This window comes from Neolamprologus multifasciatus, chromosome 11 (genome assembly GCF_963576455.1).
Source record: "Neolamprologus multifasciatus chromosome 11, fNeoMul1.2, whole genome shotgun sequence".
Taxonomy (NCBI): domain Eukaryota; kingdom Metazoa; phylum Chordata; class Actinopteri; order Cichliformes; family Cichlidae; genus Neolamprologus; species Neolamprologus multifasciatus.
Window position 1 is genome coordinate 21,564,203 of NC_140449.1, and position 23,917 is coordinate 21,588,119.

Genomic DNA, 23,917 nt, shown 5'->3' on the forward strand with positions numbered 1-23,917 from the left:
TTCACATTTCATAGTTTTTATTTCCCCCTTGTTTATACATTGCCCCCTGAAAACCATTCTTTAAACAATACAAGTTTAAACCAACATTTAAACAGACTAAACAAATTGACTAGTTGGATCTCGACTGCATGATGGACTGTTATTAGTAGAAAATGGAATAAATTAACAGATACACAAACAAATGGGAGTTATTTACTAATGAAAGCCTTCAATTTTTCATGCTAAGCTACATTAACTGTCAGTAATTAAGATAAAAGAATGACGAGACAGCTAAAAATTCATAGACATCGGAAAATAATGAAACATTACAGGACGTTGTTCCATACATATTGGCATATATTAACAAGTAAAATTATACAAAATACTTTTTTTTGTTTAGCAATTAAGACGTTTGGGAAAATATTTTGATTTATTTGTTATGAAGATCTTGGAGAAGTTATAGACCTAGATGCATTTCTGTCCCAAACAAATTATAGCTAAGTTCATATATGCAATTGCACCAAAGCAAATAAATACATAACTTAATAGGTTAAATAAATAAGATATTGCATGGAAACTGACTTTACATAAATAAGTAAAATAACATAGAAATAAATATAGAAATTAAAGCTTTTCAGAAATAAAAGTAAAAATAAACTGCTTGTTTCATTTTTCGTGCAGTCTAAGAATACATCTAAAAGTAAACAGCTCTAAAATGATACTGTATACACTTGTATTATGATGTTTGTACAAATGCTGAGGAGTATTGTCAAATACAGGAGTCAAGCAATTTCTGTTTCAAACTGCTGCCTACAAGAACAACTGACTGACTGCAATGAAAAATGTCCTTAATAAAGAGAGGACCGGGATCCAAGCGTTTACATAGACAGACAAATGACTAAAGAAAGTGCATTCCCTGCACTCCCAGGGCAAAACAAAACAAAGCAGAAAAAGAGAAGGTAAGCTGGTACACAGCAAGACTCCCACTGCATAGCTGTCGAATCTGTTTCAGATTTTACAAAGCTCCCGGCTCCTCTTCGTCTAGCATATGCTGCCTTTTACAAAGATTTCTGCAGCCAAAGGCTATGTATAATCTCTGTAAACAGTGGCAGGCCGGAGCTCAGCAACCCCCAGTCGTACAAAATCACGTCACTAGTAAAACCTGGAATGTTTCCAGCTTTTAGAATCGAAGTCTCTTCTTTCAGTTGCCTCTTCAATAAAAAAATATCCTCTGGGCGAATGGCTGGTTGTTGGGTTAATTCACGGGCCAGTCCGAGAGGGTTGAGCTCTAAAGTGTTTCCAGGATGATGTGCAACATCACACCAGGTGTGGGTCGTCAGCCGGGCTGACAGTGAAGCGCGATGAAGTCACTGAATTTACCCCGACAGGCGACCTTGGTTTGACTGATAAATCCTCTTTCCTTTTCGATTCTTTGCTTTTTGGCCCTAAAAGAGACAAAAAACAACATCAGCATCACGATTGTGCTGGTATTAAAACCAGAACAAGTGCACCAGGCATATGTATGGAAGCCCAAAGGGACAGGATGTTCCCAGGCAATAAGCATGTGTTTGACTGTAAGGGAAAGTTAAAGGAAAGTCTTTTTATTGGAATTAAACCAAAACATTAACCCGGTTCACAATCACAACTGAAACAATTACGTTTTCTGATCGTTTGTTAGCTGCATTGCACAACAAATCAGAATCCACTAAGAAGTCAAAGAAGTTTGCAAACTGTCAAACTTGGAGGACTAGAACGACCTAATTCTGCCATAAAAAGCAATGAAAATATATAAAAGGATCAGTGTGTCATAGCACTGAGCATGTTATATCAGCATGATGGTTAATAGGCAGGCCCGGCCCTTCCAACAGGACCACTCCCTCCATCATCACAACTAATAAGATCATCATTATCATCATCATCTAACAGGATACAAGCGATATGAAGCATGTTTGACAAAGCGATGTTTCAAGCTACCACTTCGTTTATTCTCAAGAGGTGGTGCTGGTCGTCTACCAATCAAGGATCAGTCCCTGGCTCCTCTTGTGCCATGTGTCAAAGCATCCTTGGACAAGACACTGAACCCTGAGTTGCCCCCAGTGCACTGATGTGAGTGTGTGAATGTATAAGGTATAAACAGGCTGTTTGAATGAGACTTGCTTTGAGTGCTCAAACTTGAGTAGAAGGTGCCTGAAGTACCAATCCATTTACCACCAAGTTCTGTCTTTGTCGTTTTGTGCACCAACGTTGAGAATCTGATATTATCAATATCATTCAGTACATCAGGGCGAGCTTTACCTGCTTGAAGGTTATGCTGAGAAAAAGTACCTGTAAAATTACCAGTGTGACCTTGAGGAGAAGAAAGATGATCCATCTGTGACTGGGACACATGTTTACTCACTTATAAGATGCACAAGAAAAAAACAGTACCAAGCACAGGGGAGAAAATCAGCTGATAATCTATATCTTAATAGATATAGATTATCAGTCAACAACCACACTGAGGCAACACACTCTTAGTTTAAAATAACTCAAAAGTAACACAGACCTCTTTCAAAACTTTGAAGTCTTGAAAGGCTTGAAAGATCATTAAGGAATCTAATTTTGCCTTTTCTGTATGTGACACAGCTCGAAAGGAAATTCTGAGCCCCAACTTTCATTAGTCTGTGAAAAAGGGTGTTGAGTGCATGAGATGGAGAGTGGAAAGTAGCGAGAGCAGCTGAAAATGTGCAGAGAAACATGACTCGGGCTTGCATTGTTGAGCGCGGGATTAACATCCCTGCTCAGTTCAACATGTCACAGCATCCTGGGACATAATTATAGGAGATTAACTCTGGCTCCATATTTGCAGAGGAGAGGGCTGAGCTGAGGTTTTCCATTTTAGCTGGGAATGTGCTAGTGGCTGTCACATTTTGTTACATCATTAGGCAGCTCAAGGAGGAGACTGAATCCCTGTGTAAGAAGCAGCAGACATTGATGCACGTAGAGTCCAACAAGCCAGCAGTGATGGTAACAGCTGTGTGGTGCAGTGCTGCACTGAAAGCTAACATCAGCATCAGTAATTATTAGTTTTGTATTTTCTCTTTTCTCTTTAGCTTTCATTTTATGTCATTTAGAGTTTTTGTTTTTATTTGCCAGAGTGAGTTTGCTTGTTTATGTTTAGTTTTTATTAGTTCCAGCATTAGCTTTAGTCTTTCTTCTTCTTATTATTATTATTATTGTATTTATACCAAATTACAGAGGCAAGATTTAGGAAAGTCAGTACAGATAATACAATATAAATATTTTTTGAAAGCAGCTTACCAACAGTCTTGTAAGCATCCAAAATCTTAATAAACACGTCCAAAAAAGCCTCACCAGGCAGTGTGTAATAACAAACTTTGCCAAATTGCCAAATGGCAAAATTAAGACTATTTCCTCTATAATTTTTTTAAATTTAGTTAGTTTTCCAAGTTCACAAAATTGTTTGAGTTAATTGGGTTTTTTCATATCTAGTTCCAGTTTTTATCTTTAGGTTTAGTTAGCTATAATAAACTTGACCAGCATAAGCAACAAACACCCTACAGAACAGCTGAGGCTTTTTATAATTATTCAGTCATCAATTAATTAATTCATTAATTAAATAAAAGAAATAAACATTTTCTGGGAACACAAATGTCAGCATGAACAGAGGCTCACATTTAAACTAACATTCAAAAAACTATTACTTCTTCCAGTGTTTCAGTACACTTTCCTAGGATACGTGGTCATAATAGACCTGGGTGTGTTTGGGAGGTGATTGATTCACCTCTGAAGAAACTGACAAGCTCATATTATAAGTTGGCTCTGTGTTGAACATATTTTATGTTTTTTACTGATTGGCTAGAGGCTGCCAGCCAGCCAGATCAGAAAGCACTGCTTAGTGCTGATGACACTAAGGATAACAGCAGTTGCAAACTGCAGTGCAACCAAAATTATCGTCAGTATGTGCTGTCCATTCAAAATCTGCTTTTATATCTTTGAGCAACAATAGCATACACGTTTTGGTAAATTATGTGGGAAAACTTAATGTAAGGAAAACTTTGTCATTTTAGCATTTGGGATCAGTGGCTGGTCAAAACAAGCTATAGCATAAAAAAAAAATTTTTTTTCTTAATTTTAATACTAGGATCATCTTTTAGCCATGAATGTCCTATAACCCCTTTTACTGTCATGTAAATCCCCAATAAACGTCAGATTTATTTAAGTACCATGAGTTCCGATTAGGCTTCAAGTGTTGCTCCTCTGCTGTAATCGTCTTCTCACAATTAGACCTGAGACATGTTGACCTACAGGACAACACTGCTACTGACACAACTTAAAATTGACCTTCTTTATTCTGCATCTCGTCATGACTGAAAGAAAATGATTAACTTACCATGCAAGTCCAGCTTGGTGCTTTTGATGGACACCGCAGTTGGAGTTGTGGGAGTTGAATTGCTCAACTCATTAGTTGGAGTTTCCTGTTGGGATGAAAGAAATAGTCAGGTTTATTGCAAAAGAACCCGTCATAAAAAAGTGAACGAATAAAGGAGACGTACCTGATCAAAAAGATAGATTGTGACATCATCAAAAAAGGACACATTTCGTCCTCTGTCCTTCTCTCTGTCCATTGGCTCCTTGGGTGATTTCAGCAGACTGCGGAGCCCAACACGTTTGTCCACGTCCGTTTCTGTGACTACAATCACCCTCCGGGAGCTTTCGTCCTCCTGCTCGTCCTCCTCCTCCTCATCGGGGTCGCTCCCAGACGAAAGACCTCTTCGTCTTCCAATCCGGTTTCCGATGGCCCCGTCTCCAAATCCTCCTTTTCCAGTAGTGGTGAGGGGAAGACTCAGAGCGAGAGGTGGGAGGGTGAGCGAGAGGCGAGCTAGCTTTGCTATGAAAGCGAGAGCAGAAAAGAAATGTTAGAAGCAAACCTACTCACAAATTTGATTACAAAAGCAATGAAGTAAATACCTGCCAAAGTTAGCACAAATATTCTATTTGAAGTAGAGAAAATTAAATTCTGTAAAATAAGACTAACATATCACATCTAATTTTATTTAATCTGTTAACCTATTAGTCAGAAAATGCCCACAATTTTTATCTGGGAGAAGGTTTGGATCTGTGAGGTTAAAAGAAGTGGAAGCCCAAATCAAAGGAGAAGAAAACAAATAAAAAGGCTTAGAGAGATGTACTTAGCTAAGACAGTCAAAAATTACTTGTATGCTAAATGCTTATCAGCGATATCCCAGTATAATCAGGGATAATTGATAAGTACTTGTAAAACGTGGAAGACGCTGATACCTTTCATCGCTTGGTTTGCAGTAAGCTGAGGTAATGGGACCTCAGGTTGTTCGATCACAGTGAGCGGCTCAGCTTTAGGTTCATCAGACTCGATGGGGGGCTCAATGGCAGGGACAGCTTCCTGCTCCTCTTGACTGAAGGAAGGAAGGAAGGAAGGAAAGAAGGAAGGAAAGAAAGAAAGAAAGAAGAATATTTCACCAGAATATTAATAATAAAACAACAGGTCATCTTGTCACGTCCATCTAGTTGAATCAAATCTTGCCTTTGAGTTTACTTGAACTGAAAACAGTAAAAATACAAAACAAATAATTTGAACTCTGTGTGAATATATTTTATTGGATCTATTTCCTCCAGAAATACAGGATGCATCAAAAAGAATAATCTGAAGCCAGTGTTTTAATTCTGCAGCATCCATACCTCTCATCCTCTCTTTGTTCTTTCACAGTGACCAGATCACCGCTGCTCCCTGTGACTTCCTCCCCCCATGTCCGGAGCATGGCGGTGTCTTTAACAGTCGTCCCCCAAAGCACATTTGTCTTCACATTTTCACTGAGTGAGAACTGCAGCCTCTCCTCGCACACCTGGAGCAACAAAGCAAAGCAGTAAAGAGCACGAGCAAACTCAAGGAGCACTGCTCACACGCACAGCAAACCACAAGAGATCATGCTGACCTGCATCATGAGGCCGTTCTTGGTTGTCATCTTGTTCAGAGGCCGCTGGTCCTTGACATCAGAAATTTGACCCGGTGATCTCTGTCCGTCGCTCCTCTCATCCTGAGGCGGCAGACTGTTCTGGGAATCCAGGATCATCGGTTGTACAGATTCCAATTTGTCAGAGTCATCAGACATCTCGTCCACCCTGCTACCCTCGGGTATAGAGGAGTCGCATGTCTCGCTGACTGTATGCCCGTCACCACTGCTAACTTTGTGATCAGGTGCTTTCTTTAAAGACTCCAGAAGCTCCAGGTTGCCCAAGAAAAGGTCCCCCAGAGTTTCCTCTTCATCGCCAGATATGTAGCACAGTTGTTCCAGTTTTTCAAAGTCCTCCAGAGGCTCCTCATCCAAGTCCTTCCACTCAGAAATCAACAGCTGTGGGAGGTTGTTCAGGGGACCATGAGGTGCAGAAGGCATTATAGGGGATGATTTCTGGGGCAGGTTATTATGACCATCCTTGCTTTCTATGCTGGACGTCAGGTTGCTCTCATCGCTCAGTGTTATATGTATAGAGGGGAGGCTGAGATTGACAGAGATCCCTTTACTTTGAGTTGTAGCAGGTGGCGATTCTTGCAGAGGTGTCTCTGAAACATCTGTGTTGTGTGCTGGGGAAATAAGCTGCTCTGTCGCAGTACTGGTAATAAAGTCTTCTAGATTAATGTGACTAATAAAGTCCTCTCCCTCTATGACGGATGGTGGTGGACTAGGAAAAGAGTCGTCTAAACTCTCCAGTTTATCATCTTGCATATCAAGGTCTATGCTCGGTGGAGGACTCGGAAAATCTACTGAGCTGAAATTGTCGATCTCTTGTGGATATGACTGCTCTATCTCCTCCTTTGCATCAAGATCACTGGTATTAGCTGGCAGGGGCACATCTCTGTAATCCTCTTCCACTTTTATAGTGTTTATTCCTTCTTCTATGTATTGCCTGGCAAAACACGGTCTCGTTTCTGCTTCCGAATTGAAGCCCGATTTAAAATTTTCCAGTTCTGAAAACGTCACATGAGGAGCCTCGGCGATGCAGATGGTTATATCTGAGCTTTTGGTTTCCAAAGTGTGGCTGAAACAGTTTTCTAAATTGGAGCCTGCCTCTCTGTCAGCGTGCACAGCCGACATCGCTACCTCCACTCTGCTACAGAGTTGATTCTGGGGCCATGTGTTAAAATCTTGATTTTGTGCCGTCTCTGTGGAGTCTAACCGACCCTCCCTGTCCCTGGCTGCCTCTGTGTATGATGCATTCTGCCTCTGTCCTTCCTCCAAGGTCTCTTCCTCTGGTATTTCTATATTCTCTACTTCCACATGCAAAATGTCACTTTTTATGTCTTTCTTAATGCTGTCAATTTCCCCCAGGTTCTCAATGTTTTCCTCTTGCTGTATGTCTGCTATCGTCTGTTGGCTTTCTCTGTCTTTTGTGTCCCACATTTCCTTAATGCAAAGATTGCCGCTTAGCCCTTGGGTTTCATTGTTCCAGGTTTCCTCACAGCCCTCCAAGACAGCAGGGTGAGGTTCACTTCCTGCCAGTTCATCATTTTCTTCAGTCTCCCAATATTCCTGACCTACAACAAGCCTCTCACCCACCTCCCACGCCTTATTACCAAACCCGGAGAAAAATTCAGATCTCAAGTCGACTCCCTGACACCTCTTCTCCGGGGAGGCCCACTGGTCATTCTCATCTGGCCACAAGCGCAAGTCCCTTAGTTGTGAAAAGCGGTAGCAGTCAAACTCGTCCCTAAGTGCCCCAGATCCTGGTCTCTCTTCATCCTCCTCCAGAGCACTCCATAACTCTTTAGCTGTCGCATTTAGACCCTCGCAGGAGTTGTTATCCACATCGTTAACAGAGTTCATGCCACTTGCTGCTCCCCTGAGGGGTGGCTTCTCCTTCACAGCAATACTCAGCTCTGCAGCAACCTTCTGTTCCTCTGTCTCTGCTGTGACCTCGCTCTCCTCCTCGCCATCTGAGTAGCGAAGGTTTCTCAAGCCCAGCTCATTGTGGTCCACACAGGGCCTCTCTCCACATTTCTCAGGCTCTTCAGCCCAAAGACACGTCGGACCGCTCGCTTTTACATCAGCAGCCTTCCCATCGTCATTTGGCAGGTTTTCATCTCCAAGTATAACGCTGTTTGTTTGAATATCACCAAGTTGAGGTAATCTGGACTCGATGGTGCTGTCAACTTGGGATGGTGCTGCAGAGTCCACAGCTTCATTCCCAGACGTGGGAGAACTGAGCTGACTGAGATCGTTATCTGTCTCTGTAACATTTTTATAATCTTTGTTGTTTGGTCCAAACATGCAACTCTTTGAGTTGCTGCCAGATTTATACTCGATCAAGCTATTTGTCTCAGTGGGACTCTTGGAATATAGATTTAAGTCACTCTCTTCAAAGTCCTGGTATTTGCAGTCTGCTATCTGAGAAATTATGCCATCTGTGTAATGGCTGTCTATCATGTACCCACTGCTGTGTGAAAGCCCTTTAAGTGGCTCATCATCTAATTTTGAAAACAACTTATCAATTAAGTCCACACAGTCCTTGTTCTGTGGATCATCGCACAGCAGGGCTGACTTTTTGCTCTCGTTATGGAAAATGCCAGAATCGTCTCTCTGAGCAGATCCCAGCGCTTTGTTTAGAATATCTTTGTCATTTCCTAAATTAGGGATCGGGTAATTTTCAGGATACAGTACACCCTTCTCTTCACAACTCTCAATAGTCCTCCCTTCTCCAGTTTCCGTTGTCCTATCTGACATGTGGGTACTATTTCTTAATGGACTCTTTTCTCCAGTCTCACCCTCCTCTTCGGTTTTCTCCTCTATCCCTGTCAGTATTCCTCGATCACCTCCTCTCCCGCTGCCAGGCCTGGAGGCAACAAGTCCATCGCTGCTGCTCCTCCTGTTCATCCCGTCACCCTCCCAGTCGCTGTCTGAGAAATATGCAGAGTCTCGATGTGGTGTTTCATTTCCCAGAGCCCGCCATCCGCCGCTTCCCACTCCTCCTCCGCCACCTCCCGTCCATGAGTCACTAGGCGTGAGGCAGTCGGCCGAGCTGGAAGTCAAAGGTGATAGCACTGAATCGGTGGGGGTGACGAGTGAAAAATTGGAGGAAGGGTCCCAGTCTGGCGTGGTAGGAGTGGCTGCGGGAGTGGGTACCTTCTGGGCAGTGTGACGCTCGTCTTTGTGCTGAAGTGAATTTTCCGTTTCCGCTTCTGCAAAACTTTCATTAACGTTTTTAGAGTTCTCCAAATCAGCTGTTTTCTCAGGATCATGAGAAAACACGTCTGTTTGATCCCCCCTCAAAGGACTGTGCGTCTGTAGGTCATCTTCTGTTATCTCGCCATTGCTTATAACAGCTTCATTTGTAGTGAGTGATTGGCTCTCACGCAGGTTCACAGTGTTGACTTCCTGAACGTTCTCTCTGGATTCAGGGGGAAAGTGCTCTGGCAGATCTGTTTGCTCTCCTCTGGCAGGTAAGGCAGGGCCGTCCAAACACTCCTCCTCTTCTCTCTGAGACACGGGTGTTTGGTTATGTAGTAAACCATTTTTAGGCATGATTTCAGAAAACACAAACTCACCGGATTGGCAGTGGTCAGCATTATTTACTTGGCTGTCCGGTTTGTTTGAACCAATGTGAAGAATAGGGATGTCAGGTTTCAAGGAAACTTTGATCTCACTCTTCTTAGCACGCTTGGTCACTTGGGCATAGATGGCTTCAGTCTGTGTATCATCTTTGCCCTTGTTGGCTGCTCGTATGGAGCTTTCTGACTGGAATCTGATGGTCTGAGCTGAGTTTGGGTCAATGCAGATGGACTCATATTCAGGGGACACTGGAGTAGGGGAGTAAGATGAATCTGCTTCCTTCCTATGTGCGGCTGCATTTTGTCTCGATATGATTTCGGTGAGAAAGGTTTCTGCTGATTGGATCTCTTTCAGGAACTCCTCTCTGGTGATTTCAGTTCTCCGCGGCTCCTTCTCGGTAAAATGTATTTCAGAATCGTGCTTTTCCGTTGTGATCTCAGACAGGAGAGAGCGGGATCTCCGTATGCCTTTGGAGTAGGCTTCCTCTGCCTCAGTGTATGAGGGGAGGCCTGGGGCGCAGACATAGGGCCTCAGTCTGGATCCTGCAGGATAGAGGTATTTTACTGGATCGATTTCTGGTAGGCCTTCTATGTCCGCCTCCATATTTCCTGTGTCAATCTCTGTGAGAAAAAGATCCCTCTGGAATGACTCTTTAGTGACAGCATCCTCCTCCTCAGCTTCTGACCTGCTGACATGGTTCTCTGGTCCCCATGACTGTCCTGCTGATCCCAGCTCTGTGATCAGCGACTGGGAGCGGCGCATGCCTCTGTTGGGCACCAGAAAGTTCCCCCATCTCTCTCCTTCTCTTTTCTCCTCCTTCTCCGCTGCGTATGAGCCCTCCGACCTGGACTCACTCAACTCTGTCACACTAGATATCTCCGTCAGAAACAGATGCATGGGGGATTTCTTGGCTGCAGCGACACGTTCTGCCTGTTGCTCAGCATCTTCCTTCCAAATTGCAGGCAGGATGGTGTCAAGGCGTGACTGAGTCCTCTTCATTCCCCTGGAGAAGAGCTCTGTAGTGGCGGGGTCTGCATCTTCAGATAGACTGGAATGAGTGACAGTCGTCCCACAGCCAGGTCTCTCGGGGGACATGAAAGGAGAGTCATCCTCATCTGAGTAAGTTGGACTCGATGAAGACTGTCTTTCAATTTGGGGTTTTGTGAGCTCAGGGCGGGGTAAATTTCGATAAATAGGGCGCAAAGGGTTTTCTCGACGTACGGGAGAGTCAAAGTCTTTTGCACGCGAGTGAGAAGTCTCCTTATAAGTGTGCAGCATGCTCTCTCTATCGGACAAATCACAGGTTAGCGGGTCTCTGTTGGATCTCTGCATCTGGGGCTTATTATATCTCAAGTGAATGTCCCCTGTGTTGTAGATGGGGCAATTCCTTTGTGGTTTGGAGTGGGGAGGAAGAGGAGGAGGACACATTTGAGGAGGTTGAGGGTAAATTGGATGGCTCGATGGGGGAAGCGAGGGCGATAGGGACGGGGAGGGGGGAAGAGTCTGTCGGGCTCGGTGAAGCCCGAGGTGATCAAAGGTAGATGGTGGGCAGGTGCTTATGTGATGGGGGTCTGTCTCAATTTTTCCGCTGATAGTGTAGTGGGGCAGTCCTCTATATCTGAGTGGAGGGGCGGGAAGAGGGCGCGAGTGAAGAGGATTGACTGATGACATGGACATAGAACGAGGCTTGGGAGGGAGGATGGGAGCTTGAGAGCTTGTGGATTTTTTATCCGCCTTACTGCTCTTTTTCTTCTCCACTTCATCATCATCGCCTAAATCAACTATGGAAAAGTCAGTCACTCTGCTCGAAGTGTCTCTGAATTCAGCCACGCCTGTGTTGGGCAACTGGACTTGAACCTCGCTCGATCGGACGGTCTGGAGGCCCTTTCCGCACTTGTCAGATGAACAATAAGGGACTCGCTCTTTGCCCAGCATCCCGCTGCGGATCTCCATGAGCTCCATGTCTCCAGGGCAATCTGAGCGGAAAGAGGAATGTACCTTCCCTTTGAGAGACGGCGACTTGTCTTGGGGAGTGTGCTCCTCTAGTCTGATATAGTACTCGCTGGCGAGGGATGGGCTGCGGGCGCTTATCACTGGGACGACAGTAGGAGTGTCTAAAGACTGTCTATGGTTATTGTTCACAGTAGGGATTGGCTGAGGAGGAGGAAGAGGTTTGTAGCCTCGTCTGGCATGAGCCTTCTCCCAGAAATACTCAAAGTTCAAGCCTTTGCTAGTTTCGGTGACTGTCAGGATGTCATCCAGTTCAGAGGTGGATGGGGTAATACAGTTCCCCACAGGGTCCAGTAGCGGGTAGGAGTTGTCTCTGTCTTCCCTGGCGTAATCCCTCTCCCTTTGGCGCTCGTTTGCTGCAGTCTGAAAGGCAGGTGGACGGAGTAAGTCCCAGCGTCTTTCAAATGACTCCTCACTCTCCCCTCTCCTTCCTCTTCCCTCCTCATACTCCTCGTCCTCTTCATCCTCTTCCCCAACACTCCCCCTCGCTATTCCTCGCTCAGCAGCCAAGAGGGAGGAGAGAAGGAGGAATATCTCAGCCACTGAAGGGCGCTGCGACGGAGGTAGCCAGCAGGACTGCATGATCTCATACCTGCAGACAAGGGAGAAAAACAAGAGGAAAGTTTGGAGAGACACAGTTTGTGCTTGGATCAATGCAGTCTAATTAGTGGATAAGTACTGACCAGTAGTCTGCATGGGAGAGCTTCAATCTAGGCTGGGCAAGCGTGATCTGTCGCTCCCTAATGACAAAGGTCAGCACCTCTTCATCGCTCAGGTGTCTGTGGGGCTGAGAGCCAAACTCAAACAGCTCCCATATCACCACCCCCAAAGACCTGAGAGGAAAAAATGAGTTGAAGAAGTGAAAGAAGGTGAATCTTCAAAAAAAAAAATCTCTGAGGTTTGTTGTTATATAACACTTTTACTCCAACACCACCATTGCTGTGGGTGTTGGAGTAAAAGCATTTACTCCAACACCCACAGAGTTTTGACTTTCTAACCGAGGAGAATAAAAACTGTTATGCGAGTTGTTTTGTTCCATTTTTTAAGGAAAACTATGTTTTTTCAGAAAGAATAAAGAAGAATAAATACTCTTAGGTATTTTTGCTCCACTCATGTGTTTTGTTAGGAGGTTGTTTTCTTGTTGGTTCATTTAAAAAAAAGCACATGAAAGGGAAGGTTGTAATATTAGAGCTTAAAGGATTTACTCTCATTTCTTCAGCACTCCTTCTGGCATCACCGGGCTTGGCTACAGCTTTAAGACTGCTGACAAACTGAGCTGGACTCTACTCCAGCAAATGTGAGATCAAACTGCTCTTTAGTTTGGTGTTCCCACAAATCATAACACAAACAGCAACTTTATGTAGGAACTATTTTCTTTTATGGATCCACAACAAGCTGCATTTGTATCATATTGTAATATAACTGAGACTGTAGAAAGAGCATTTCAGATTATGTTCACATAGCCGACTGTCCACGCACTCAATCCTCATTTAATCTCTGCACAGCTGTTAGGAGAAATTAGATTTTCTTTGTTGTCCATCCAGAGAGCATCATTTAAGTTGCTTTTAATCTGTGCTGTCGGGATTTAACCTGAGCAACGCTGATTAAAGGAATGAATGGTGGTAGGAAAAGATTTAAGAGTAGCTTAAAATTGGACCCCAGATAAAAAAAAACCCTTTGTGTTTTCATCAATATTTTATCACCAGCCTTATCGGCTTAACTCGTTAATTCAGATCTGTTCCCAGCGGTGTTAACACAGAGCAGCTTTAAAACATACCACACATTGCTGGTCTTGGTTTGGTCCGTAACAATGAGAGATCCTCTGTACTCCTCAAGCAGCTCAGGAGCAATCCAGCGCAGAGGGATCCATAGTTTGTCTGGAGTTAGGTAATAGTCCTCCTTCATAAAGACACGCCACGGAAATTATTATGGATTTGACTGAATTGACTTTGGATTTCATTTTTCAGAGGAAAAAAAAAATCCTAACCTTATAATGGTTATGTGAGAGGCCATAGTCCCCTATCCTGACAGTGAGGTCTGAGGTCAGAAGGCAGTTTCTTAAAGCCAGATCACTGCAGGGAGAAAACAAGCAGCTACCCTCAGTAGAGATCCTCACGTTTGGAGGCGTGGCAACAGTGGAAGTGAAAGCGACAACTGACCTGTGGATGTAGTTGTTTTCGTGAAGATGGAGCAGACCCGAGGTGATCTCAAAAGCCATTCTCTGAAGGGTTAAGAGGTCCCGGGTCAGCAGGTCTGGAGTCATCCCATCTGACTTACGCTGGGCTCGCAGATACCGCTTCAAGTCACCCTACGTTGTATATCACAACAAAAATATAAACAGTGGATCGAAAATTATGGCTGAGTGAAGTGCATACAGAGTGTTCGTCCTTCTCCTGAAACAGAGATAAAGCCTGCAGGACCATCATATAGGCAAAGAAGATATATTTTACTTCTGCAGCAAATACCCCCCCCCCCCCCCCCCCTTTTTTTTTAGGCATTTTACATCACAGCGCCTCAAAAGCAGCAGGGGAATTAGTAATGAGCTGGCAGCCTTTGTGTTAGTCATTTGTGCTCCTGGAACAGCAAGGAAATAAAATGAGGACAACATAAAGGGATGAAAAATATCTGCAAGGAAAGGACAATAGGAGACTTTATCAAAGAGGGTAACTGCAGTCAGTGAGGACTCCAGTGCTGTTTGGCTCCTCTCACTGTGTTGCTGTAATTGATCTGCTTGTATCTTTGTTTGGCCTGGAAGTCCGCTCATGTGGTTTTCTTAATCAGCTGGTGATTAAACCGCCCGAGACAAGGAAAACAAATTGATTGTATCGAAGCAAAACAGATTTTAGTGACAGCGGAGCATCGATAACTGTAAAAAACAATTTTGCCTCAAATTATATGAAATTAAAATAAGATGTAAAGATGCTGCTCGACTGTGATTTCTCATGTGTTTCTCACTGACATCACCGATATACCATAACCAATTTGTGCACAAATTATCTAAAAAAACCCAAGCATAGCACAACAAAAACATTGCACGCTATACTAAACTAAAAATATGCACCTCTCATTTGTGTGATTCCTATTATTAGTTCATCCGCCTCCTTTTATGTTCAGTTACTTACCAGCTGACAGAACTCCATAACCAGGAGGAAGGGGATGCTCTCACTGCACTGCCCCAAACACTGAAGGATGTTGGGATGTTTAAGGCTCCTGGATGGAAACATAAGAGGGACACAGGAACAGACAGAAGATAGATAAATGTTTATACGCTGCGTTTAAATGCTTAACAGTGAGACTTAAAGTGAGCAAACCTTAGCTAGATGATCCTGAACACTGGAATTCAGTTCCATCTCAGACCACACAGGCTAATCAGGGCTGTCACCATTATCTACTTACATTTCTTTAAGTGACTAAAAATCTTCACATTAATTATACAAATAGTTCTATTAGTAAAATAAATCTTTTGTTCTTTTCATCACATGAATTATAAATGATTCACATCACAAATGCAAACCATGCAGAGCTAGCAGACAAGCCTTAGTGAATCTGAGTATGTATGCTATAGCTGTAAGTGCACCCTTAAAAACTTAGTAGTAACACACCAATCACAGCACAAACCGATCCACAGAACCAGACACTCACATACAAACCAATGAATCCTCAATCATTCAAGCCAAAATATCACAAAACTGCACAAACACACTGAAACCGAACATAAAGTCACGTAACAAAAGACATGACTTTCACCTAAACACACCACATGATTCAGCAGGCTGTAGAACCACCTTTAGGAGCAGTTTAACTTTCTGTATGACTTTATCCATCTCTCACATTGTTGTTGAGGAATTATGAGCCACGCTTCTTTGCAACACTGCTTCAGCTCACTGAGTTGCATTTCAGATTTGACTTTGATTGCAACACTGACTCTTTTCTTTCTCAGATTTGCTCCTGTGCTTGGCATCAATGCACAATTTGGGCCAAGCTTTAGCTGACAGATGGCCTCACATTTGACTCTACAGTGCTTTAGTATACAGAGTTCATAGTTGACTCAGTGTGTGCAAGGTGCCCAAATTATCACCAATCCACCACCGTGTTTGACAGTTGGTATGAAGTGTTTGTGCTGATATGAAATGTGGCACTGTACATTATTCCAAGCATCTTTACTTTGGTCTTGACTACCCAAAGGACATCTTTCCAGAGATCTTGTGGTTTTTCAGATGCAATTTGCAACTTTTAAGAGAGAAGATGCTTTCTTCTGGCAATCCTTCCAAACAAGCCATAGTTTTTAAGCCTTTTTGTAATTGTACTGGCATGACCTTTAACTTCAACTGTCATGAAAATGCTAACTGAGGCCTATAGAGACTGAGATGTAACCTTGTCAGACCAAGGTCTAACCAAGGTCAGACCTTTCAGAATGTAGCATTGCGTTAACACAATGCTCTAAACCAGCAAACCACCAAAACCTTTGATTTTATACAGTTCCTCACACTTGCTGATGATCAGTTAGTCAAGCAGTACCTGGCTGCTTCTTAAGTCGAATGGAAACAGTAGTGTTACACTTAGGTTTTCACAGGAGTCTGTGCAGTCCTGGCAAGTATAAGAGAGTCACACCTGATTCGATATCCTACATTTATTATTTCTCCATACCTGCCTCTTGTGGCTCCAGTGGTTACTGTTATGCAAATTTTACAGAATCTCACTCTAAGGCTGCAATATGGCTACCAAAATTTAAGCTGTTTCTCCCACCTGTATGGCTCAGACTCAGCCAAGAACTTCCTCTGCTCCAGAGGGCTGGCACTGACACGCAGCTCCTTAACCACAGCCTGCGAGGAGCTGCAGTCACACAGCACTTCAGCCAGAATCACCTAGAAGAGATTGATGGACAATAACATGGAAAGTTCCCACAGGAAGAGATGGGTACTAAAAGAACTACTTTGAGTTAGCATCTGTAATCTGTTTGTTAGACAGAATTAAAGCAAGCGATGCTGTATTAAAGACAATCAATGATTTGGGATGGTTATATTTCAGATTTCCTTACCTTTCCAAACCAGCCATTTCCTATCTCCTGGAGATAGTTTAAAGCGTGCCTTTTGAAGCACTGAGATTTGGGATCTACAAAAAAAACAGAAATAAAAAAAGATTAGGGTCACACAGACGTCAGCAGTTGATGTTCTTTCAGCTGTACAATTTATTAACAGAACAAAAAGACTCAGATTCTGCCCTGTAGCAACACATAAATATGACATATCCACCCCAACCATGTTTTAAACATATACGAAATCATATAAAAATGTATCTAGCTGGAAAATTCAGAGTCATGGACAAAATTTTAACTCATTGAGAAATCTACTCTCGCTGTATTTTTCCCTGGTTTTCCATGTTGTGTTTTCCTGCTGTGCATGTGCAATCTGAACTGCGATGATCAGTGAACATAATCTTCCGCCACTTTGATAATCAGTTGACTGCTTAAGCTGTTATTCCAGGTCAAAACTTCTCTCATTCCAGCTTCTCAAATGTAAGGATTTGTTCCTTCTCATTTTACAGCAAAATGAATAATTTCATGTTTTGGAGTGTTGATAAAGCAAAATCACAAATTTCACGACATCACCTTAAGAAACTTTAACAGATTTTTGTTCCTTTTTTTCTTGTGATTTTATAGAAACTTAATCAATAATGAAAACAATCATCAGCTCATGCCATCGTGCAGAGAGAGTTAAATGTTTCCACAATAAACTTGATTATTGTTCATGCTCATACATTCAGCTTTTTAACCTGAATTAAGCAGAGAGAAACATTTCTCTACTTTTTGAAAACTTTCATCATCAGAATCTGTACCATCAGAGTTCAAACATACAACTCAAGAAAGCTTGCTCAAAGGAAGTCAGAGTCTCTCATTATAATGTTGAGTTTGCATGGTCTCCCTGTGCCTGCGAGGGTTTTCTCCAGCTACTCTGGCATCCTTCCACAGTCTACAGTTAGGTTAATTGATGATTTTTCAAGTCCAAAGGTGTGAGTGTAAGGTAGATAAAGCTCTTATGTGCATAGAATAGAACTGTGTGCACTATAAGTGTGGCCTGCAGTGTAAAGTGCTGTGAACGGTCAGTGAGACCACTAAATAGCAAAACTCATGACACTTTACTGTATAGTTTGAATGCGTTTGCAGGTTATATTGCAGTGCTATATAAATAAAACTGAACTGAACCAAATACATCAACTCCACACATCCCTGCCTGTGTCCTGATTACAGCCCTGATGCAAAATTGTCACAAATCATAGTTTCCACTTCACTGAGGTTCAGTAGGGAGTCCAATCCTTCTGGTTGTGCACTCAGTTTGAGACCTTTAGTGGATCCGCATCAGTGATTCAGGCAACAGATCCTGAGGGAGTTTAGTGCAGGAGTTCATCTTTATTTTGAGAGGTAGGAAGCTCAATAAGAGTTTGAGCAAAGTGAGAAGCACTTTAGGTTTTTACCTGCTCCATCCTGCAGGGAGGGGCAGCTGGGGCGGTCTCTGACTGGCAAGGTGTAGACCTCAGGGAGGGAGGGACATGACGACAGGCTGTCCTCCTGGATGGGACTGGAGCCTCCAGAGCACTCCTCCCCATCTGCGTTATCGAACTCCTGGTTGAACCACAGCAGCACATAAAAGAAAATTACTAAGCTGTAATAGCTATGAATATAAAATAAAATGTATTATTCCACTTAATAATAAAGCTGAGTTTAGCAGTAACCACCAAGGACAGACAATGAAAAATCATTCATTCTGAACAAATGGTACTCTGTCTGCCAGCTGAACAAAAACACCAAGTCAAAATTAGACCGAGAGATGATTATTGACCCCTTCTGCTTCATTAAGTTGGAGTTACTAACTGTTCACACTTCCAAAACAAATACTTGTGCAGTTTACCAAGTCAGACACATATAAAAGCATGCAGACGTGCACAAAAAGCATTAAAAAACAAACAAAAGAAGCAAAAGAAAGCAGAGAGAGGTGAATAGATCTCTTACATGTTGAAGACTTACATTGAACCCCACTCCTCCTCTCTTACAGCACAGGCAGGTGAGGAGCAGCAGAACAAAAGAGACAAGCCCCGAGCAAGAGATGAGGATGACGACGTAGGGTGGAGGAGAGAGGGATGCAGCCCTGGACTGAGAAACTGAGAGGACGACAGGAAGAAAAATACAACGGAGGACAGGTTTAATGTAGAAATTCAGGGGATTTGTGCGTCTACAAGGGGAGCAATGCTAGGTCTGAGTCAGTGAAAAAAAAAAGAGGAGAGACTTCACTGAAGCAGAAAGGTGTGAAATCTTGTTACATAGGTGTTGTGTTTAGCAGAAAAACCATTGGAGCGTTTTCTTAGAAGCAGGCCTGAGACACAGTGGAGAACCCCAATGGACGGTTTGCATCAGGGAGTTGGGGAGAAATAAGCAGGAAAACAAACTAAGTTGAAGATTAAAGAACACATTGTCTGAGTCAGTAAAAAGAAAATAGAGACTGGAATTAAAGTTTGGGAGAGTATACCATTCCAGTAAGGAGAAAAGCTCGGGGGGAAGGGGGGAAATATCAGAAATGGCATTCCACTCAGGAAACACAGTTAAGAAGCAGGGGAGGTGGGTGGCTGGAGTTGTCATTTAGGTAAAAAAAAGGAGCGCTAACTCGGGAAGGGATCAGAAATTGGAGAAGAATTACTCAAATCAGGAAGGTTTACTACTCAGGTGAGAGAGGGAGGGGTCGGGACATTTGATTTTTGTACCTCAATGTAGTCGAGTGTGGGAAGTGAACCATCTGTAGAAAAGAAAAGGGGCAGGGCAGCGTGGTTAAATACCCTTCAGGTATTGTTTATAGGTTTCATTTCACTTCTGCAGCCAAAACATTTTATTACCATTGACAGATGACCAAAAAAGAGGAACAATGACACCTTGAAACAGTCACGAGGTGCCAAACTCACACTTAAACTGTACATGAAATGTAACCATTAATAATTAAATTACATCTTTTCTGTGTAAATAAGGCAGTCAAAAGCAGATATACAAGGTCAAATAACTATGATCATAAGAAAAAATTAAGAGATATAATACAAAATATAATAGGGGAAAGGAGGCACATATAAACCTTGATACTGTAACTATAACTGGCAGATAAATTGCTGTTTTTTTAATATGTGCAGTCTGAAGATATCACAGTGTGATTGTCTGTGTCCCTCATAAAAATCCCAAAGTACATTCCTCAACATGGTCATGATATTGTAAACACTGCATGCATAAATGTTAAAGTACATTTAATAATTGAACAGCTTGATAAAAATTGTAAGAACAGGATCAACACTTGACAAAAAAACTAAAACATTTTTTTTAAATCTAGGAAATGAAATAATATTTTGTTTCTGTGACTTCTACACAGCACCTAATGTAGACTTTTATCAACTTTTATTTTATTTTTTGTGCTCAACATAAAGTTGCAACATAGTGCAGAAGCAGCCAGAGAAAAGGTAAGTGAAGATGTGCTCAGCATATAAAACCAGCTCTGTACTGAAGTGAAAGCTGCTGTGGCCCAATCTGTGGCTAATAAAAGAAAACTGTCACTCTGGATTGCACCAAACTGATAATCCAAGAAAAGGGAAAGATAGCTAATTATTGGTCATATAAACCTCAAATCACATCTGCAGAGCAGTGGAGCATTGTAAAGTCTGAATGGCCCTCTCGCCCCCCCCTAAAAACATGCACCAGCAGCACAAGTAGTGGCACAAATCCTGATGCACAATTCCTGAGCAGTGCTATTCTTTCATCTTTCCCTAGACAGATGTCCAGACAGACACTGCATATAAATAGGAACCCAGCACAGGGCCTTTTCCACCAGCCTCTGTGCCAACAGCTTCTATCAAAACAATACACCACAATACAATGACTGCACACATTACACAAACACAACAGTCTGCCAGCTCTCAGGGAACAAGGCATATTCAAATTTACGGCAAAAAGTAAAGATGCCAGCAGTGGTTACTGGGCTAAATAGTCTCAAGAGCCAAGTGGAGGCTATTTTTAGACTAAATATCCAGCACTGACCGACGATTTTAGCCCTGCTGTGCATACAGTACATGTTGTTTTTAAAAAGGCATCGATGTGAGGCCCGAAATATTTTCATCATTGCATGCAAATACGGTACCCAACCCATCACCCAGTCGGCCTCGCTCCTGTTGTGATTAGGTCAGCCAGCACTAATAATTCGCATTATGTCTCAGCCTAACTGGCTGATAATGCAATATTCACCTCAGTGTGCAGAGGCCTTTTCATAAATGACTATACCACCACCCCCCACCCCCCAAAATCCTCTTCTCCTTTCTCCAGCATCCCTGACAGCTTTTCAAACCTCCTCCTTCTCCGACTCCGCTCACCTTCCCTCTGCGGTGCTCCGAGGGCTCTCTCCGGGCTGAAGTACGACATGATCCCCGCCAACGCTACCATCACCCAGCAGTGTGGCCGCATCGTCGCCGCGTCCGCAGCAACAACAACAACAGCATCCGAGCGCCGCTGCCGACTGTCAGCGTCGGTGTCCTCCTCTCTCCCGTCCCCCCGCCACGGTCTGTGCCGTCTCCGGGCTCACGCTGTCTCCGTCTCCCCCTCCTCCTCTCCGCTTTTCTCCTAATAATAAAGAGCGTCTCCTTGCCTTCCTTGTTGTGCTCTCCCCCTCCCCCTCCTCTTCCCCTCCGCTCTAATCCGCAATTAAACACGGTGTGTGAGATGCTCTATTGTGCATCCTCAGGCCGCCTCTCGCTGCGCATCCATTTTTGCTCTGCCTCGGTCACAAGCACCGCTGAAAACAACCATCCTCTATTTGTGACGTTATATTTATATATTTCATACCCCTCTACCTCCTCCTCCTCCCACCATCTCACGGTGTTGGAGGGTGTCTGTGTTTTTCTCCTCCGCCAGCCTACGTCAGCCTCGCACGGCGCGCATTGTCATGGTCCGGCTTGATCATTCACCACAGCCTCATAGTATCAAAACACACCCGTGATAATGCGCCCACAGGGGAGCAAACGAGGCGGCTTATATCGATCTCGGATTGGATTTTTAAAATCCACATAATATCACTTAAGGATTCATATCATGACCTTTGGGTGTGATGTGATTTGTGCTCTGGCATCCTATAAAATAACCTCAGAAACAAAGCCATAAATTCACCTTTTAGAGGTTATTACAGCCAATCTAGGTCTAATAAACTTAGCAAAAAGAGCCAGCACATATGCCACCACAAACTAGTTATATCACCTATAAAAGTAGTTTTGTATTGCAGGGTGGGTACATTTCCACAGCATATGCCTGTAAAATCTCAAATCCTTTGTTCTGGTCACCGTCACACACACAAAAGGTCATTTTTTCACAGCCGTGTTCTCCTATTAGGAAAAGCACGAGTGTTACTATGAACGTTAGCGATGGCTCTGCTCTATTCGAGCATCCTGTAAACTGTGAATGTGAGTCAGCACAGCGGCATGACCCCGAAACTGAAGCAGTCGTCATTAATTTCAACATTTCTACCTGTGCTTTTTCTTTTTCTGTGAGTGATGCATGATATACATTAAACACATACACAAAATAAAGAAACGGTCAGTTCGCTTCAAAGACGAGTAGAGAGAGAGCTTTTTCCTGGAAATAATAATACTTTTATTGTTGCCATCGACATTTACAGTGTTTCTTTAAACCAACAGTGTCACAGAATACTGAAAATATTAATTATGATTTTTGTTTATATTTGATAATCATACATTATAAGGGACTTGGATCGGTGAAGAGAAGAGTTGTCGAAGATACGAGCAGTGGAGATGATCTTCCTCTGAAGCGCTTCTTTAGAGTCAGGGTGAGGAGCTCTGTCATTCTGGAAGTACTCTGAGCACAGCCGCTACTCCTCCACATCTAAAGGAGCCTGCTGAGGTGGATCGGTCATCTGAATATAATGCCTCCTAGGTTAAATGTTTTGGCCATGTCCTACCATGAGAAAACTTTGGGTTAGACCCGGAGTATGCTGGAGAAATTAAATCATTATATCCCTCTTTCTCTGTCTTGGGAATGTCTCGGTCTCTCCCTCAGAAGACCTGCAAGAGGTGGATGTATGCATGTATGGAAATGGCCTAAAACTAGTAACTCAAACCATCGCTGAAGACGATTTAATGTAAATGTTTTTAGATTAACAGACTCTTTAGATTGTTACTGTATATGTCCTGCTAACAGCTGTTCACACAGCGCTGTCTTTGCTGGCGTGCTGAGCATCAAGCCCCCTGTGATGGGCCATCTGCCCTGCTGATGCGTTCATGGGTAAAACTCTGCAGATAAATTTGACCTCTGCCCCTCATGCGAGGAACAAATAATAAATAAAAATAAACGATCACAACGCTGAAGGCTCAGACTTTGTTTGTATCATAGTGAGTTCACAGTGACGCTGTCCTGTGAATGTCTTTAGCTTTATTTGGAGTCTGTAAACAGCAAAGAGAGCTCAGGATTTTAAAATCTCATCTCTCCAGCTCTCCCGGTCTCGCCTTTGTCGCTTTCGGGCTAGTTCTGGGAAGTATGCGCTGTTGTAAGGCCTCTCCCTCTCGCTCACTTCCCTCCCAGGCTCCTTTCCTTTGCCGCTCCTCTGCTCCAGAAGTGCCTGGGCTCTCCTCCTTTCCTCAGCCTCCCTCTGTAAACGCTCAGCACGTAACCTTTCTATCGAGCTGGAAGAAACCAGACAGACATTTTGTTACCGACCTGCTTTGATATTCACCACAAGATCGCTTTAATTTGACTTGAGCCTCAGTAAAATACTAAGGGGGATAAAATATCCAGACAATCAATACTGGTATTCTTACCTCTCTCCGCTGCTCCTCTTTTCCCCTTTGTCTCTTTTTTCCTTTTTCTTGCTCTTGTGCTCCTTTCTGTCTTTCTCTCCGAGAGCTTTCTTCATATCTTTCAAAGGATCCAAACTATCCTTCAGTCTACGATCCTTCTTCTCTCTCTCCTCTTCACTTATCCCTTTTCTCTTTTCTTTTTCTTTGCTCTCCTCTTTGTCTTTGCTGCTTTTCAGATACCACGGCGTGACCTCAGACCCCGGCTGGGGTCCCAATGACACCAGTAAGCCAATGGCTCTTTCCTGCTTCTCCTAGAAAACCCCCCCACAAAAACAACAACATGAAACAAATATTTTGTGTTATTTTTTCATTACTGTAGCACACTTTTTTTTTAATACAATACCCAACAGATAGGAGAATGTAAATATCTGAGTAGCCAGACGGGACATTAACCTGTCTTTAACCTTCCACGAGCTCCATAGTACTTGTTTCTAAGTGCAAATAGCAGAGCTAACTGTCTGAGGCAT

The 23,917-nt window shown here is 43.1% G+C and overlaps 2 protein-coding genes across 6 annotated transcripts in view; both read right to left on the reverse strand.

The window, feature by feature from the left end:
* lmtk3 (lemur tyrosine kinase 3) lies at positions 1 to 22,098 on the reverse strand. 2 transcript variants are annotated; one of them, XM_085176594.1, is made up of 16 exons: positions 20,961 to 22,098; positions 18,592 to 18,725; positions 18,042 to 18,189; positions 16,609 to 16,682; positions 16,317 to 16,435; positions 14,693 to 14,780; positions 13,730 to 13,878; positions 13,558 to 13,642; positions 13,348 to 13,469; positions 12,254 to 12,403; positions 5,952 to 12,162; positions 5,698 to 5,861; positions 5,281 to 5,414; positions 4,536 to 4,870; positions 4,373 to 4,457; positions 1 to 1,424 (listed from the first exon to the last, which is right to left on the reverse strand). In XM_085176594.1, exons 1-16 carry the CDS (start codon positions 21,049 to 21,051, stop codon positions 1,297 to 1,299), a joined length of 8,217 nt encoding a protein of 2,738 aa, XP_085032720.1. In that variant the 5' UTR covers positions 21,052 to 22,098; the 3' UTR covers positions 1 to 1,296. The 2 variants fall into 2 exon arrangements, with proteins under 2 accessions (XP_085032720.1, XP_085032719.1); XM_085176593.1 differs by having other exon boundaries at positions 18,577 to 18,725.
* A 108-nt stretch (positions 22,099 to 22,206) lies between these two features.
* leng1 (leukocyte receptor cluster (LRC) member 1) overlaps positions 22,207 to 23,917 on the reverse strand; it is a 53,617-nt gene continuing 51,906 nt past the window's right edge. For all 4 annotated transcript variants that reach the window (XM_085176603.1, XM_085176605.1, XM_085176602.1 and 1 more), the window contains exons 4-5: positions 23,412 to 23,701; positions 22,207 to 23,276 (exon numbers count right to left, since the gene is read on the reverse strand). In XM_085176603.1, the coding sequence (XP_085032729.1) occupies positions 23,057 to 23,276; positions 23,412 to 23,701 (510 nt within the window). In that variant the 3' untranslated portion in view covers positions 22,207 to 23,056. The remainder of the gene's footprint in view (positions 23,277 to 23,411; positions 23,702 to 23,917) is intronic.

Excerpts from the sequence above, each read along its gene's own strand:
- lmtk3 (XM_085176593.1), bottom strand. The coding sequence starts at position 21,051 with ATGCGGCCACACTGCTGGGTGATGGTAGCGTTGGCGGGGATCATGTCG. Across the intron at positions 12,163-12,253 it reads CTCTCCCATGCAGACTACTG|GTATGAGATCATGCAGTCCT; the intron begins GTCAGTACTTAT and ends CCTTGTCTGCAG. Across the intron at positions 4,871-5,280 it reads TGCAAACCAAGCGATGAAAG|CAAAGCTAGCTCGCCTCTCG; the intron begins GTATCAGCGTCT and ends TCGCTTTCATAG.